Below are 18,089 nucleotides of genomic sequence, written 5' to 3'. Positions count from 1 at the left end.
TGAAAAATTATTCGCACAAACTTTCCACTTATGGCCCCAAAAATATATTTTGAATTCTTTCAAACATCCAGTTTGGTGACTATAGCATTATCACAGTATTATATGTTTATGTACTGGCACTAACAGCACTTTACTTACTGTAACAGAGACTTTGGACATGTTTTCTTTTTTACTTATATTAATAAGTACCATTATTGCCTGTGTGCTACCATCCATTACTGTTATGTGAATTTTTAATGCATCATGATCAAAAGTTGGTGAAAAACATGATGCAAATGTGACATTTCTGTTAGTTTCACATAAAATGGGGGAAATGTTTTAGACGCTGGTTACAGGTTTGATGCTTTTGCACAGGTACGTGGGGTGAAGGCTTAAATAATGTGCAATTTAAATTCTTCATGATTTATTTTCCAATTTCACTTTTGAGAAGTTGAAATTAGGTAGCAGTTATTTATAATAATATTAGTTCCAACTAAATATTATAAAAAATTAAAACAATTCTCAAAATAGTAGCAGTTTAAGATAACCCATGTACTAAAACTAAAAATCTTCCATGTAGTGCCTCAGTCACCTCTCCAGTCTTCACTTTAAAATCTTAATAAAGGCAGTGGATATTAATATTGCCACACCAATCACACATGGATTTACATGCAAATATTGTGAATTATTACTTAAAAGCAACGGTGCAATCATGGAGAACCCATTAGAAAACATGAATGCAGACACATAGTGAGAGATAATGATGATGAAAAGGGTAAAAAAATAAATAAATACAGAGTGGCAGAAGGAGAAAATGCGTAGGAAGGCAGGGTGAGAGAGGTGAAGGTGAACTGACTGACAGCAGGATGAATCACAGATAGAACAGGGAAAATAAGGGGTGGGGGAAAAACTAGTTGAGTGTGCCACTTTTTGTCCTTTTTAAAACCTTTCTGCAGCCAATGTAGCACCATCAGTCTTTCATTATATTGATTTAGAGGAAATATAACACTATAGTTTTCAGCTCTTGCATTGTTTTCTCTGAACCAAGATTGACAAACATACATACCAACTTCTTTGTTTTTGTCAATTCAACATTTCTGTTGAGAAACACTCAAAAACACTCAATAAAATTACACTTTAACAGCCACGTGTGCAAAGCTTTCCCAAACAATTTTCTTTTCATTTTAAAGTGTCACTGCTGAACATAAAAAGAGGGAGAATAAAGTGGGCAGTAAAGATTAATGAGATATATAGTTTGGAGCAAAAGTGTAAAAGAAATTAGTAGGAAAGAGAAAGACATCAGTTTTGACAGCTGACTTCTCACAGCTATGGTGTCGAGTCTCAGAGTCACATGCATGAATGTGTAAGATATTAATATGTGTAGATATTTACTCCATCAGTGTGACTGCAGCAGGTTTTCATGTTCTTCCCTAAAGGAATGCCTCTACATCCACTACTACTACTCTCTCACACTCACACACACACACACACACACACTTGTCATGCTGTTGTTTTTTCAACAGATGATCATGGATGAAAAATGTTAATGGCTTTAATGAACAGGCTGGCTGACTTCTGAGGGTTCCCTGCCTTCTAGACATTGTTAACTGATTCAAGTTGAAAAGGAGGAAAGCAGCAAAGCAAACTTCAGCTTCAGAACGAGTCAAAACCACAGCTTGGGTGGAAAAAAAATGATTCAAAAAGTGGCAGAGGTAATGTGGATAATTGGGACAGAAGTGCAAGGAAACTGAGATATTAGAGAAGAATGACTGGAGGGGAAAAGGTGACACAACAAATTATATCTTGTGAAGTGAAGTGAAGTCTTATTATGACATTCGGATACACACAGACGGTAAAACTTTAATTCTGAAAATCCATACGTTATCCAGGTTTGTTGCCTGCTTCCAGACTTTTCTAATTTACCTCCCTGTCACTGGAGATTTATGATTTGACTTTTCTGTGGGATGTGAGTGAAAGTGACGAGTGGGTCTATTTCCTGGTGGCTACCCATCAATAAGAACACAAATACTGTATGTTTCAACCTAAATCTAAATGTGATGCTGCTTTTTTATATGGAACCCGAGTTTAAAAAGTCAAAATCCATCAAAATATGTTTGTGGAAACTGAGTTATTGAGGTGAATCACTTGCTGGTAACATTGGTGTTGAGATTGAGATTTCCTGGAGGGTTGTGCAGAGGAGCGGGTGTGATAGACTGGCAACAAAAAGTAGGCCAATGCTAATGGAGAACATCACCAGCAACCAACAGGGGAATGAGCCAGCCCTGGACACTGATGAAACCCACCCTGGACTTATAGGAAATGAAGTCACCGAGAGCACCGCGACTCTCTTTCGGGTCATTAAATCTACAGAAATGATCACTGACTCTCATCTTCCTTCTACAGACAGTCTGTACTCTGTCCCCATCATACGGAACACAGAGGGTACCAGAAAGATCAGAGTCTCAGCACACATTAAACCAGATCAGTGTCTTTGTAGCAGCACAGTAGTTGCTAAGAACATCTCTTCTTCATTTTTATTGTAAAGTTGTCGCACAAAGATTCTAATTTTAATACTTATTGATTAGGAAAATGGCATTCAGTCGTCTTGGATCTTGAATCCTTTCAAGATGCTTGAAGTACACGTATAGCATATATCTAAATATTTTTATACATTATTATGTTTATGAGTATGTACTGTTACATATAATAATTCACCATCTTAGTTAGTAGTTAGAGGTTTAACCGGTTCGACTCCCTGCTCACCGCTACATGTCATAGTATCCCTAAACAAGACACTAAACCTGAACCCTTAGTGCTTATTAGTAATAAACTTATATTTTTAAATAGAGGCTGTACACATGCACAAGTGACATTATAAATCCTTCCACCACTTTGGTTTATTTTACAGTGATCACACAAAGGGATAATTTGTATTTAGTGAAAAAGTCAAAATTGCATTAGGAGATCCAGATGGAAGTGGAGATGGATGTTGAACCATCTGAACAAAACAGGATTCTAATGTTTGCCCCAGACTTAGTGTTGTATATGTTTATAAGCTCCATACTGCACTGAGAAGTTTTTTTAACTTATGGTAGAGCCCTCAGTACTAAATAGATTAACGGCATCCTGTGGGTTAGTGAACAAATGATTTTCTTAATGCATGAGGTGCAGGTGACGGTGTCTCCCCAGTCTAAACCTAGGCTCACTTTGATTCTCAGCTCACAGAGGAAGGATCCAGCTCAGTCTTCTCAGGATGAGAAGGTGTGATCCAATGCATTTCCAGCTCATTTGTTCTTCTGCCAACTGACAATTAAGAGAATTTTATTCTCAAGCTCTTGTCAATTTCCTCCCCAATGTCCACAAATTTGACTGATTTACTTATTTTACCACATTTTAGGTATTTTAGTGTAGTTGTAACACGATATTGTGGAAATACATTGAAAGGGTATGCTCCAGTTAGTTCACATGTCATACAAACTAGTTTGGTTTGAACATAGTCCTTACTCGGGCCTCTAGTTCATCAACGCTGCTGTAAGGAAAAAGAATAAATAAAAGAATAAATAAAACAAGGGCAAAAGAATAAATCTCTGATGCATCTGAAACGCCTTCATGCACAGTGTGAGCACTACATAGACGTAATAAATTATAGTATCATCCTCTGCACCACAAGCATTTTTAACAGATGATTGTAATCAATGATTCATTATTCGCACTATCACTGTCAACACCAGAAATCTCTCTGTCAGTGACAGCATCATCATTTTTTATGAGAAGGTGACGGGGGAGTGTGGGGAAAGAAAGAAGGATGAAGATAAAGAATAAAATTAAAGCTGCTGGTGTAATATGGACACACTGTTCCGAATATGGAAATTATTCAATTACTGAGGCTCCACTGTTAAGATAACCACTAATTTAATAAGTCGTGGTCACACGTGACTCGACTTGTCTCTTTCCATTGACCACATAAAACTTTTCCATAGTTTTAGAGGATATCTCTGTGAATCTGACCCTCTATCTGGGGGGCAGCTATAATTTTTACCCATGACACCATCTGGAGGCTGTACTGTGGTGAGCCATTAATGGGAACAGAAACAGACGGATTCTGGAGTGCTTCTTGAATACTCAAGTATCCTGTTGGATCTCCCTGCTCGGCCATTAGCACCATCTCCATCATCATTACTCCATTGTACTTGTGTTTCTGTGTGGGTGTTTTAGCGGGCTGTTGTGAGGTGTTTTAAACAACAGCATCCAGCCAGCTGCTTTAATGTGACAACTGGAAAATATCAGTTTTCAGACTCGTTGACATGTTGCAGATTGTTTTATTTAATATAGTTCTAAGCACAAATGTGTGATAAAACCGAGAAATATTAACTGAAAGATGAAGGGAATGAGATAATTATTAGCCTGGGAAGTGGGGTCAGTATAGGGGGTAATAAGTTTTTCTTTTTGTTGAATTGAGGGCACGAAAAGGCCTTTAACTAATTCTTCAGTTCTTTCGGTGCAATAATTACATAGAATTAAATTATGGAAATCCATTCTAAATCTATAGCGAAGACAAAGATGATTTTGTTTAACACAGGTTTAAGCTTGGATCACATCGTATTACATTCTTCTGACTTCTTCTTGAACATACTCTCTACAGACTTTATTACACCCACTGACAATTCAGTTCCCTCATTATCATCAGCTCCCAGACTGTTGAGGTGGTTCAATCCCTTTTGGCTCAGTCACGGAGTTTATAGGTGCGGGGTCCTTTTGTTTTAAGGCTGTGCAGCATCATTAACCTGCTGCCTAGCAACATCAGTTGTTTTGGTTTTTTTTTTTGATGGAAAGGTGTTAATGTAATCTGCATTGATTACTTGGCCTCTAGATTTGAATTGCAAGTACTGTAAAGGCCACATGTACCTTGTCTTATACTCTCTCCATTCAAAGTAATCTTAAGTAACTCTCAAATTTTTGACAGTTTCTCCCAGGTTCATTTCTGAAGCTACTGGGAGAAGCTATATATGTCTTTTCAGTTTTTAAGATATTTGCTCAGAACAAAATCAGCCATAGAAAACAAACAAACAAACCAAAACACCAGTTTAAATTTATTTTGATTGAAAAGATTTGAGCTGATTGGTACGTTTCATCCCAGGAAATCTACTGAACTCTCAACGACTCTATTAAGAAGATTGTGCCACAGATTTTTACTGTGTTAAACGCTGGTGTGTCAGGACACCAAAGCATTATGTCTTATCTTCTCTACAGCAGACACGATATGCTCCGCTCCGATTTTTAAATGCAGGGGTGTACACGCAGAGAGTCTGCAACTCTAAATGTGATTTGACGGCTTAAGAGTGTGAGGGAGCTGGAGCTAGAACCAAACCTAAAGATTAGTGCTCAGTCAACATGGCCTTTTTTCAGTTAAAGTTTTTGTATGATGTTTTTCTTATCTGATTTAAGGGTGTCTATTAGTCAGACTGTAAACTCCCCCTTTAAACACAGCTGGCAGTTCCTGCGTTATTATAAAGATTAGAACAATTCAGTTTTAATTAAATTCGGTTTTAATTCAGTTTGTTTCAGTTTTAATAATGAATGATGTGAATGAAGTGGGGCAGAGCAAGCCAATAAAACAGTTTTGATGAGATGTCACAATGGTGCGGCACTAGACCAAACAATTACTGAAGATGAGGGCAAATGACCTCTAACTGTCTGCAGCCATTTCTTGCTGCTCCCTCCAGTCTCTGCTGATTTTTCAATCAGTGTTAAACTTTTTGCTGGTCACACATTCACTTAGTTTGGAGGAGGAAGAGGAGGAAGACAGGCGGACCTCGCACCTCATTTTAATGTTAAGTCTGGCTGAAATATTACTAAAGCTGTTAGCGGGTGTATCTGCTCATGTGCTGTGTATTGCAGAGACACAGGCATGAAAAACACTATGAGACCAATGTCTGCCCCTAGTATGACGTTTGATCTCTGTGCTTTACACTTGTATAAGATGTTACCCCACACTCAGCTTTCACTTTTTATTCATTTGACAGTTGTTGAGATTTGTGGCCACAGCTACAGCGTGCGAGTGTGGAAGATCCAAACCAAACTCACATAACCAACATCGAATATTTAGCTATAACAATTTCAGAAAAATGTAAATTAAAATAAATGTAATACTGGTGCACAGAGTTATACACATTCAAATAGTAGACATAGTCTTAGAGCAAGAGAAAATTAATAAATAACTCAAGATAGAGATTTTATGGAAGGGCAATCATAAATTGGTGGAGTACACCTTTAAGAAATGATGTCATAATATTGCTTTTGATGATTAATTTAGAAGCAAGTCTCATTTCACAAAATATGTTTGGATTTGATTACCACTTCTTAACATCCTTTCCCCGTTTCCCTCTCAAATCTAAAGTTGGAAGAGGCTGAGGAAGATAACACGAATGAGAAAAGATAAGAGAAAAGAGAAATGACAAGTAAAGAGGAAAATGCCAAGAGTCAATCTGACTTCTGTTAGTTTCACTCGTGTCTTTTCCTCAGATCTTAGTACTTTCCCCTGAGAAGTAGGGAAGAGATGCAAAAAAACATGTAAACATAGATTTTGTGAAATAAGATTTTTCGCATTAATCTGATCTGATCATCTGAACCCTGAGAAAACACATGTGGTGTTGGTTGATGTAAACAGTGTTGGCGCTATAGTGGTAAAACGGCTCAATCAGTTCATTCAGGTGGTGCGTTGTAAAACAGTTCGACATTAGATGGAAGAGTTTTGTGAAGTGCGATTTGCATCCATGTCCAAATCCGACCTCAATCTTCTCCTCAGGACAGAAAAAGAATACTGGAAAGTTGTTCATGATGGCAGAGCAGAGTGATTTCTGAGTCATAGGAGGACAGCACAAAGATTAATGAGCTAATCTGGTGCAGCTGGAGAGATGGTAGTGGCTAAAGGCTAACAAGGGACAGGTGTGCAAGGACTGCATGAGCATGAGAGCCTGGTGCACAAGATGGACACTAGTGATGCTGAGATAAGAGAAAGCTTTTGTCCTGAAGGGGAAATTTGTCTCACAGCAGAACAATAAACATAACACACAATAAATATGTAACCCATAAAAAGCCCCACTAACACACACAGTAGAAGAATAATGTAAATCAAACGTGGCATAAGTCTTTCCAATTATCACTCGCTCCAATCATCCAAGGGTAAAACAACAAACCATCACCACCAACCAACATCCAATATATGAAAGAAATTATCAGTTTGAGCCCAAGACACCATGTCTTCCAAAGAGATAATGAAGATGACTCAAACCTTCGATCTCTTTCAGAAAATGATGTAACATCAGGCTGTTAGATGCCAGTCATCTTACTGCCCAATTTACCAGTGGTGCAGCCTGTTCCTGAGAAATTACCAAAATGAGTATAATAATAATAGAAAAAGTAATAACTGGCTGTAATATAACGCTGGAGTTTTGGTGTTGTGAGTGTTCCTACAAAGCCCAACCCAAATTTCATTGCTGGACTTTTTGCAGTATGCAAATGGTAAAATGTAATGGCCGTCTGTATGAGAGCTTCCTATTACATGTATTCAGTTATACACACAGAACTTCCACTGGACCATAACCTGAATCACTCCTCAGCAACAGCCTCACGATGATTGAATTATGTGCAAACTTTAAAATGTGTGTGTCATCCACATACATAATGCACAGGGTAGCCGATAAGTCACAGCTTTGCTCTGTTATTTCAACATGTAAGCCAAGAATTACAATTCAGCTCTAACACTTGAACAATTTACATAAATGTAAATGCAACATTTTACTTACTTACTGCGCCGATAGTATTTTGCAGTATTTGCATTATAGTCAAAACAATGGACTATACGACCTTGTTTTTTTATCATGTTCTTTATAAAATGCAAACGCATCCTAGTGCTTTTACATAAAATAATTTCTTAGAATTATTACACTAACATAAAAGTGTTAGGTTAGTAATTATTTGCAAGTGTTTGCATGCTCTTTATAAACTGTCGAGCGTCTGTTTAGATTTCCCTGCAGACAACTGCTCTCACAATCGCCATGAGCTGCTTCATATCTGAATAAACATCTATCTCACTTTCAGCGGGGGATAATCCAAATATTTGCATCTCGGTGACATTGTTTAGACAGAGACCCCTGCACAGGCAACATGCCTTGTGTCATGTGGTGTTTTAAAATCACATGTAAAAACAATCACAGACTTATTTAGCTCTTACCTGGTGTCATCTCAAAACATCCACGGTCTGGAGAGACAGGAGAATGTACACATATATAATCACACATTAGCAATACAAACGTTAGTTATTTTAAATGTAATGAACAATAATTATTCATCTATTCTCTATGCTTTCTCCTCCTTATCATACAAATAATCCAAGCATTGCTGTGGTACACACTTTAAGATATAGTTAGTTTGGTTAGGAGCAGCTGTACTGTTAAACTAACCCATGTATCCTGCTATAGCAAAGAACGTAGCCTAGTCACACTACATAGTGGCACCATAAATTTAATCCATGCAGTGTAAAATACTTGGTTTTCCTGGTGTTTTATCCAGTCCTCACACCTCACTCAATTACAATATTAACCCAGACATGTCAATAGTTGACACCTAGATCAATAAGATCTTATATTACCCCAAAGATCTGCATATGTTGGGGGTTTGGGTTTAAAACATACATGACTTTTCCACAGGAGAAGGGGGTCTCTTAGTCTCTCTCGAACTTCTGTCTCCTGTTATTTTTCCCCCACTTCAGCTGTGGCAAGGGTTATTATCTGCCACTATGGGATGAGGGTTTGATGGTCAGTAACAGCGGCTTCTCAAGCTTAAATGTTTTTGTAAATTCAATTTTATCATATAGTAGTCTGCATAATTTCATTCCCAAGCCTGAGCTAGAATGCACTTTTCAGTCAACTGGCTGTTTTTATTTGTAAGGTTACAGTTCATGCTCAGCTTGCTCAAATAGGATTGTTAGGTTTTCTATATTATTTTTTATACAATTACACTCTGTAAGGTCTTAAACCATACACAGTTAAGTGCCTTGAGATGACTTGTTGTAATTTGGCGCTATACAAATAAAATTTAATTGAAAATGTATTCTTTTATTTTCATGCGTGCAATCTGAGATAAGAGCTGAGTGAGCTCCATGACTGCTGCGCTCAGCTGTTCTGGCCCAGTGTGCTTTTATTGTGGTGCTGTATTGTGATGTTTCCATCCCAAAGACTACACAATCAGATGCACTTGCTGTCAAACTGTTAAATGTCCTTTTTAAAATTTATTGATTATAGCTACACTGCTGCTCACAGAATGTGGTTATAAGCATCCTGTAATCACAGCTTAAAATTACTACTGCAGACCCAGTGGGTTGAAGCCAATGCAACAAGTTAAAAAAGTAAACCAAGGCTAGATGTAATCCGTGCAGAGACTACAAAGCAGCATATAATTGAGTATATGTTAAGTTCTGTTGCAGGCTCGTAAATAATTGTGAGGTCAAAGCTCCATTTGTCACCGACTTGAGCTACTGCCGCTGTGAGGATGTAAACATAACAGAGGTCCTGTTCTGCTTGTGATCCAATAAGATCTGGACGGATTCCATTAAAGATGATAACTAAACATAAGATGCTCAGCCAACTTCCCAGTATAAATAAGGAATAAATTAATAAGCCGACCAGGGGCCTGTATCACAGAACAAGTTCAACGTAGTCTGGGTCTCTTGGGATCATTTAGCATCACTTAGCCCAACATCGGCCATTCTAGATCACCGTTAGCACAAAGCAACGGACTCTGTGAATCCCTGGTTTTCTTATCTGGCTGTGAGTGCATTTATGTAAAAGGGGCCTAAGTTGTTAATTAGAACCACGACAAACTTGATTAAATAGGAAAAAAAATTAAATGATGATTGACCTTTGTGGGAATTTGGTTACAGAGCAAAATGTCAGAATGAGATATTTTACTGGGAGAAAAATAATTACACGACATGTTCTAACAGAAATAATAAGAAAAACTTAAAAAATACTATAAAATTAACAAACCTTAAATTAGCTCAGGCTCTTTATGGTTGGCTTAATGTTTTTCCTCTAATGTTTAATGATTATTGTAAAGATGTGAGTGATGCACATAAAAGATAAAAATGATTAATGTTCGACTGTTTTAAGTAGTTTTTAAAGTCAAGGTATGCTAATTTATAATATCCTCGTTATTCTTCTAATGTTGTTGGGAGTTCTGTTGGGACTAAAATTCCAGCGTTAATCATGTCGTTATTTAAACATAGACTATCGCTCAGTTTGATAGGAACTCTGTTTTAAAACCAAACTGAGCCATGAAAGCCTGAAACAGCAAAAACAATTTGACTGATCTATAGAAAATACCCATCGTGCCGTTATTTATCAACTAATTTTTGTTGCCGTCAGGATCTTGCAGGAATGATGATTCTGTTTTCCCAGTGATCTGATTGGCCTGAACTGGTTTTGTGATTGTCTGAAGATAAGCTGCTCAGAAGAGGGTTGGATGTGTATGAGCATAAAGTATCATGGTAACTCCTCTGATTAAACGTTTTGTGGTTCTGGAAAACCTGTGTTAAGCCCAAAGATTGCTGATAAATCCCTAATCTAACTTCATGATACAGTGCAGATATAGAGTAAGACTGTTCAAAAACAGCCCCGCAGTCACGACTACAGCCTGGTTTGAGCTTCGAGTTGTTTGAATAAGTTTCCAGATTTATTTACTTCCCATCCTGAGTCATTAGGGTGTTTGTTAATGCAAAGCATCGACTCCTTTAGACTGATGAGGCCACCTCAGAGCTTATTCTCCACCTGTTTCCTTGACATTCAGTCTATCACCTGTTTGTCACCGAGCTCTATCTAGCACTTTGAAATCAATAAATCTCTACATGTCTAGTGCCAATTTCACAGTGTAGCTGTGTAATTACCGTAAGCAACATCTGATGCCACTTTTGGCCCATTAAATACACTATGCTCTGTGTGCCAACATGTTCTCTAAGGAGGGTGACTGCAAGAAGCAGAAGGGTTTATGAAGTGTGTTACTTTTCCTTGGGCAACTTTTGCAATCCTGCTGTGAGATAATGTTTACAACCTGTAACTAATCAGATAAAAGTACAAAACTCTGTATTACATTAATTACATTTGGGGGTTTGGGGTTGGTTAGAACATATGTAAATATTTAAAAAGTCACACATTGGATTTAGGATTTATAGTTATATAGAAACATACTCGTGTCCAAATATGATGAAAATAACTGAACCAAGAAGAAAAAAAAAGCAATTTTCAAAAAGCAAGAGCTGCAATTTTTAGCTGAGCTAATTTACATAATAAGAAGCTGAAGCAAGCAAAAATCAGTGACTGTTTATTTTATCAGCTATAACGACAACTGCTGCTGTCAGATATACTCAACTCTAGCTAAAAGATATATTTATGGCTGTCAAATGCTTTGTACCATCGGTTGTAAATGAAGAAACATGGTATCACTGATTCTGATGTTTTGAGCACACAATACTGTTGAAGCACCTAGAAAACCAGCACAAATACAGATAGGTTGCTTAATATACATCAACTAATCACAGTTTTAAAAAGCCAACTGTAATTTTGTTGGATCCTAATTTGTGATCTGACATTGTCTGCAAGGAACTGAAAAAACTACTTGACCGAGATCAAAGTAAATAAGCACTTGGATTTACATGCATCATGCTTTCTTGCACACAGAGTTGTGCTCATAACACAAAGACACATCAGTTGTCATTTCACCTGCTGAGCTACTGGAAGTATCCGACATAATCTCCAGGCTTCACGGTTCTGACTTTCTGGGGAACAGTTGACGATTTCTGCCAGCAGTAGTTTGGCCTGTGTGAACAGTGTTTTGACTATGTGCATATACATGTCTAAATTAGTAGAGTGAACCTGTTATGATAAAATTATTGTTTTATCACATCTCTCTCAAAAGTTCCAGCAGAGCACAGCTAGCTGCCTCCTAACAGCACAAGCGGAGTGACACCACATCCTTTGAGTCTCAGACCTGAGCTGATCCATTACTGATAACATTGGTACACTGTAAATTCTCATTAAGACTTTTGTGGAAATGTAAGTTAACCAAAATATATATTTCTTTTTTTAAATTTTCAACTAATGCATCTTAAAATGTTGAGTTTTTATTAAACTTCTAAACATTAGTTCTTCTGACTTGACGCCTTAACAAAAAATTATTTAAATAAATCAATTTCTTAAAGTTCACTGAACTCGATAAATTAAGTTGATGAAATATGAAACAAATTAGCATGTTAGTAGACTTCCCAGCATGCATTTGTCAAGTTAGTGCTCGTTAGCTACAGTACATTTGTGTTTTGTAAGCAGTTTGGTCCTCCAGTTGTATGAACTGTATAAACAGTTGATAATCTTCTTCTAGTTTAATATTCCAGAAGTTTTAACATTGCTGACCATTCCTACCACATACAAGTTTAATTAGTTTGGATTTATAATTCCCTTTATAATTTAATTTATTCCACTGAATCCCTATGATAGTCTGGTTTGTAAACAGGTTTATAGTCCTAAACCGTATCCTCATGCACCTTACAGCATCAAATGGAAACACTATAAAACAGCTGCCGTCTTCATGTCTAACAGGTTTCAGTTATATGGTTAACACATCATCTAGGTGCAGTAATTTTGAGTTCTAGCTTGAGCATGACAAATAAAATCCTATACCTGTCTATGTCACGTGCACAAGTGTGTATGAAGCACCATTATTGACACTCAGCTGTTTCTAGCAGGAGGGAGAGAAGTCAACTATAGAATGAAATGTCGCTTTTTATACAGTTAGTAAAGTTCTAACTCGATCCTTAACAGCCCCAGCAAAGACGTCTGCACAGCAGGAGACCACTCAGTGCAGCAACAGCAAACACACTCAGCCAGCCAGGGTAAGTGCACACAGTGACACCAGGCTAAATGCCCAGCATGGAAAAATATAAATGCGCTGGAAATATCTGGGCAGTCAAGTGCTGTGAGTCAACTTCACATTGAGCTGTTGCTCACATCTCATGAAGCCTTGAAGAAATTAAAACTCCGTCTTTGTCTATGTCCTTTGGCTCCTGTCTCACTCACACTCTTGCTTCCTACTTCCTCCCCTCATTCTGTCTCCTGCAGGGGGTATGAAGAGGAGTATGCACATGTCTTAGAGTTTTATCTTTTCTGCAGTAAAAACAGACCATGGACAAAAGCTGTTGCTCTAGAATTGGGAACTATATTTAGAAAAATATATGGAAAAAATCATAAATATCACAAGAATTATCACACTGCACTTGGTAATTCCACTCATTTGCCAAACTGTCTAATTATGTCAAATTTAGTAACTAGCATATTAAACTATCAACTAACTGTAGAGGAATAAAAGTCCAATATGTCCCTCTGAAAGCTACAATCTTTTATTATTTTCTCAATTAACTTATTGTGAAATATTATATTGTTAAAAATGTCAGAGTGCAGTATTTTGTATGAAAAGTTACTCCAAACGTTAAATGATCTAAGCTGTTAAAAAACATTAGATGAGTTCTCTTGGTCCTACACAGAATTCAAGGATAACTTGGATGTGATTAATGACACTGGCTGATAAATTAAAGTAAATTAAAGATAAAGTGCCACTGAACTGTTGGTTGGAGGATAGCTACACTAACGCTTACACATTTAATGCATCATGGTGCAGTTTGCCATCATATTTCTAAGTCATTTCTCAGCTGCTGCCAGAGTAATTGGATGTGTAGTGACTAGAATTACTCCCCAAGGTTGTATGCAAACCAGTTCGTGTATGGAAGGTGTTCCTGAGAGATCATGGAGACAAGAATGGGAGTGAAGTATGGCGAAGCTGAAAACATGATGTCTGTGGAAACGACCGTCAAGTCAAAAACATCGTTTCTTTAACAAGAACTGGATAAACATGAGGTGACTGACTTTTGGCAACCAAAATCTAAACAGTTCAATACAGAGTCCAAGTAGACAGTCTCACTAAAGTTGACAAAATTCCCTCAAAGCATTCTTCACATATCACATTCACAAGTACGGGCCACAACGCAAAGCCAATGTGACCCTGGAGAATCTCCCCTTTAAGATCTTAAAGTTAAAATAGTTTGCCGAGGTCCTGCATTATTTATGTTTGCCACTCAGGCTGCAGTTTTACTCACTGCTCTGCAGTTAAATGCAGCAGGAATTGAACTTTTTTTTCCCAGTTTTACGTCAAACAAGTCTAAACACAACCACACACACACACACACACACACACACCCACACACACCCACACACACACAACCACCTCTTCTCTTGCTTCAGTGTCACTCTCTGTTGTCAAAACAGAAGTGTTTGGGGACACCCCATCGCTGCAGGGCGCCTCCTGAGCTAGCTTATCCTGCATCTTTCATACCCACGCACGCTTGTGTCTTGGGAGCATGTTGATCATGTCCTGCTTGCGGTATGCGTTATGTGATGTCCCCAGACGTGACTGCTCCATCTTATTTATTGTTCTGGTCTTTACATCAAAGGGAAACAAATAACATACATTTGTATGTGATTTGCATTGGTTAAGGCCTCATGGAGGCTGGATTGTTCAGGCCATAGCCGTTAACCTAGGCAGTGCTTCAGTTAGTTACGGTCACATGACAAGAAGAGATGAATAGAGGAGGAGGAAACGCAGTAGAGATGAAACGTGGAAGGACAAACAGAAGTTAATAAAAGTCAGTGTGATTAGAAAAGCAGTGTGTAACCAGACACTGCAGCAGTGAGGATGGTGATCAGAATGATTACTCAGAAAGCAGAAGACAGACATTCATTATTACACACAAGCTGATTTTCATCCCCCTTTGCCTTTATCTTACGCCAAATGACACACAGAACGCCTCCCCAGATTGTTTCCAATTCTCTCACTACTCAAATCTCAACACTTGGACTCCTGAGTCCATGACAAGAATGTGCATTGTAAACAAAGACGTGGAGATTGGCCTGATTGTTTATACAACCTACAACCTGCAGCTCCAATTCATTTATCTTGGAGAGCGGTGAGGACAGTGTGGACAAACCTGTTACATGGGATGGTGTGCTCAGATAGAGAAGACGTGTGCATGTCTCCTTCACCACAGCTTCCTGAAGGTATGCTCAGTATTTTAAACATCTTGCTTTAAACATTCAGTATGTGTGTCTTAAGATTTATTTTATTAAATACAGTAATATTATTCTTTATACAGAAGTCTTCAGTTATAAAATGATAAAATTGATAACAACACGATGACCGCTAATAAAAGTTTTATTTGGGTTTAAGTTGTACAAACTCAGGACAAATGTAATTTCCGGCTATCATCGTTTTTTTTAATAAAATTAAACTAAATTGTACCGTGGGAAGTTTTGTTATTGCCCAGCAGACACTTCCCCCCCCCCCCCTTTACCAGATGCTTCTAAGATACCGATCGAAGTTAAAAACTGAGCCAACTGAACTGAAGCGTCTTCCACCTCGGAAAACATCACACCTGTAGCTTCATGCACGCTACTGTGAGTTTGTTCACTTTTTAATATAGCTCTTTATCATCTTCAGAGGCATGGACTGATTTCACTGGTGATCCTGGTCAGCTGCCTTTTCGGATATTAAGAAGGGAGGATCTGATAATTCTCAGTGTGTTCTGGTTACTTTCACAGAAACAAACATGGTATTGTTGATGTTGGTGCGTCTGTCTTGTTCATTTCCTGGCAAAAATGAAGCTACAGTGAAGCAGAATTACTGGGAACCCGCAGGCTAATTAAAGTCTGGAGAGTTTAAATTAACAAAAGTTTTCTGAGAGGAGCAATGTTTTCGTTTATTGTTGCGGTTTCCGGTAAAAAAAAATAACGAAGTGATGGCCACACAAAACTGGACTTTTTAAGAAAGGGTTTAGGGTTTCAGAAAGCCATCAGTTCATGCCTGTACACTGAAGAAAATAAAAAACACTACATGTGGCTGGGGGTACCGGGGTTCTTTTGATATTCTCATCTTTAATTTGCACCTGTGCGTAAAAAACCCATCATGGAGACGTGTTCGCGTAAAGTCTCCAAACGAACAAGAGGAAAAACAAAATCAAAAACAAAAAAAAACTCAAAATCTCACACACCCACCTGAAGGACAGTCTTCATAGTGACAGGGGACACGGTAGTGGTGCATATATTCTCGCCTTTGCGCATCACTTGGCCCATTATGAAGAGCATCGGTGTGGCGAGCGCAAAGGAAGCGAGCCACATGGCGGAGATGAGCTTCTTGGTTCGGCTGCGGGACATGATGCTCTTGGCTTTGAACGGGTGGCAGATAGCCATGTAACGCTCCACACTGAGGCTGGTGATGTTGAGCGCGGTGGCATAGGAACAGCTGTCACGAAGGAAGTAGTAACCCCTGCATACTGCGTCCCCGAACACCCACGGGTGATGGAACCAGATGAAGTTGTACAGCTCGATGGGCATAGAGAGAATGAAGATCAGCAGGTCGGAGACAGCGAGACTGGCCAGGTGGTAGTGCACGGTGCTCTGGAGGTTCTGCAGAGTCTTTTTGGTCAGCAGGGTGTACAGGGTGATTGAGTTGCCCAAACAACCCACAGCGAACAGAGCCACGTAGATGACAGTGACTATCACTTTAGAGTAAACGTCCGTGTTGACTTCCAGGTCTTCCTCATTCATTTTCGTAGCTGTGTTGTTATCAAATGAAAACTGTGAATTATTCCCAAAGAGTGTCTGGGCTAGCGCGTCTAATCCGGACAAGTCGCGCCCCCGGAGGGTGAAGTTTAAATCCATGATGCTGATCTGTGGGAAAACATGGAAAGTGGGACGTGTTCAAGCCGAGTGACTATTTGATGATTTTTACTTGTCCATCAGCCGGAGTAAAACGCATTCACCATCTGATCACCGGAGGAGAGCAGCTTTTATATTTGGCAAGACAGGAGGCGTGCTCACTTTTGGCGCTGCTGAGATGACGCACAGCCATTCAGTGAGCGCAGCCTTTGCTATTTTGTCCCTTCATGTTTTACCTTGGAAACTAAAAATAACACCAATGGCCAACAAATAATAATAAAAAAAAAATCACAGGCATTTAAGTTTCTTATAGATATTTATGAAATCACACACACACACACACACACACACACACACACACTCAGAACCCCGTCACTCGGTTTGTGTGTGCGCGCACCAGGCTCCTCTATCCTCCTCTCACACTCGGACACAAAGGGCAAAGAAATAATGCTCGTGACAGCTGGGGACCCCACTAGAGCATATCAAATGATGTTCGGTTTCAGTTAAGATTGTGTCTTCAGTGCTAATGAGCTCGTCTCAGCGTGGAGAATTGGACAGGCTGAGAGGTACTAATGGTTACTCCGAGGTAACCATTAGTGTGCTACTGCTGGGACCAACGTAGTTCTCCCTCTCTCACACTCTTCACACATAGTTTAACACACAGTGGTACCTCCAAAGAAGTTAATGTACTTTTTATACATATAGTTTCAAATCTTGTACTGCACATGTCTACATGTTTAATTTGTCCATGTATTAGCACAAACCCATTTTACCACATGAAGGTGTGTGTGTGTGTGTGTGTGCTGAAGTGTAATGTCATTTCTCAGCTGAGGGATTCTCTCCGACATCAGCAACCTGCTGATGACATTTTTCAGACTTTGCAGGAATGTGTTTTGCTGACAGGCTGCCACCGAAAACCCACAAAGAGAATTCCTTATGACTGTCATCTGGGCACAGTTTGGATCAAGTGGTTCGACAGCACATGCTGGCTGCTGTAGTGTACTTGTGTTTACTGTGGGTCATGATTGTTTAAGTAATTTAAGGTTATATACGTTTTTGTCTTTGCTTATAACACGGGTCAATGAGGTGTTAAAACGACAAATTAATTTAAGCTTATTCAAGAGCCTATTTACACTGAAAAACAATTCTCTCATCAGTTAACTTCTCTACATGAATGTATCTTGACCTTTGTGGCAAAAGTCAGACAGTAATCAGTAGCCTGTTTTTTTTATTGGTAAAAGTAGTAATTGTATTTTTTAAGGGAGAGAATGATAATAATTTAATAGGTAAAAACATTGT

At 38.6% G+C, this 18,089-nt stretch overlaps 1 protein-coding gene across 1 annotated transcript in view; it reads right to left on the bottom strand.

The window, feature by feature from the left end:
• The window catches only part of ntsr1 (neurotensin receptor 1 (high affinity)), a 29,458-nt gene extending 12,650 nt beyond the window's left edge, over positions 1-16,808 (bottom strand). The window contains exon 1 of the mRNA XM_026368549.1: positions 16,128-16,808. Within this exon, the coding sequence (XP_026224334.1) occupies positions 16,128-16,793 (666 nt within the window). The 5' untranslated portion in view covers positions 16,794-16,808. The remainder of the gene's footprint in view (positions 1-16,127) is intronic.
• Positions 16,809-18,089: the final 1,281 nt, after the last annotated feature.

The sequence above is a fragment of the Anabas testudineus genome, chromosome 7, assembly GCF_900324465.2.
Source record: "Anabas testudineus chromosome 7, fAnaTes1.2, whole genome shotgun sequence".
NCBI lineage: Eukaryota > Metazoa > Chordata > Actinopteri > Anabantiformes > Anabantidae > Anabas > Anabas testudineus.
The sequence above is the reverse complement of the archived record's forward strand: the minus strand, read 5'-3'. Positions and strand labels throughout refer to the sequence as shown.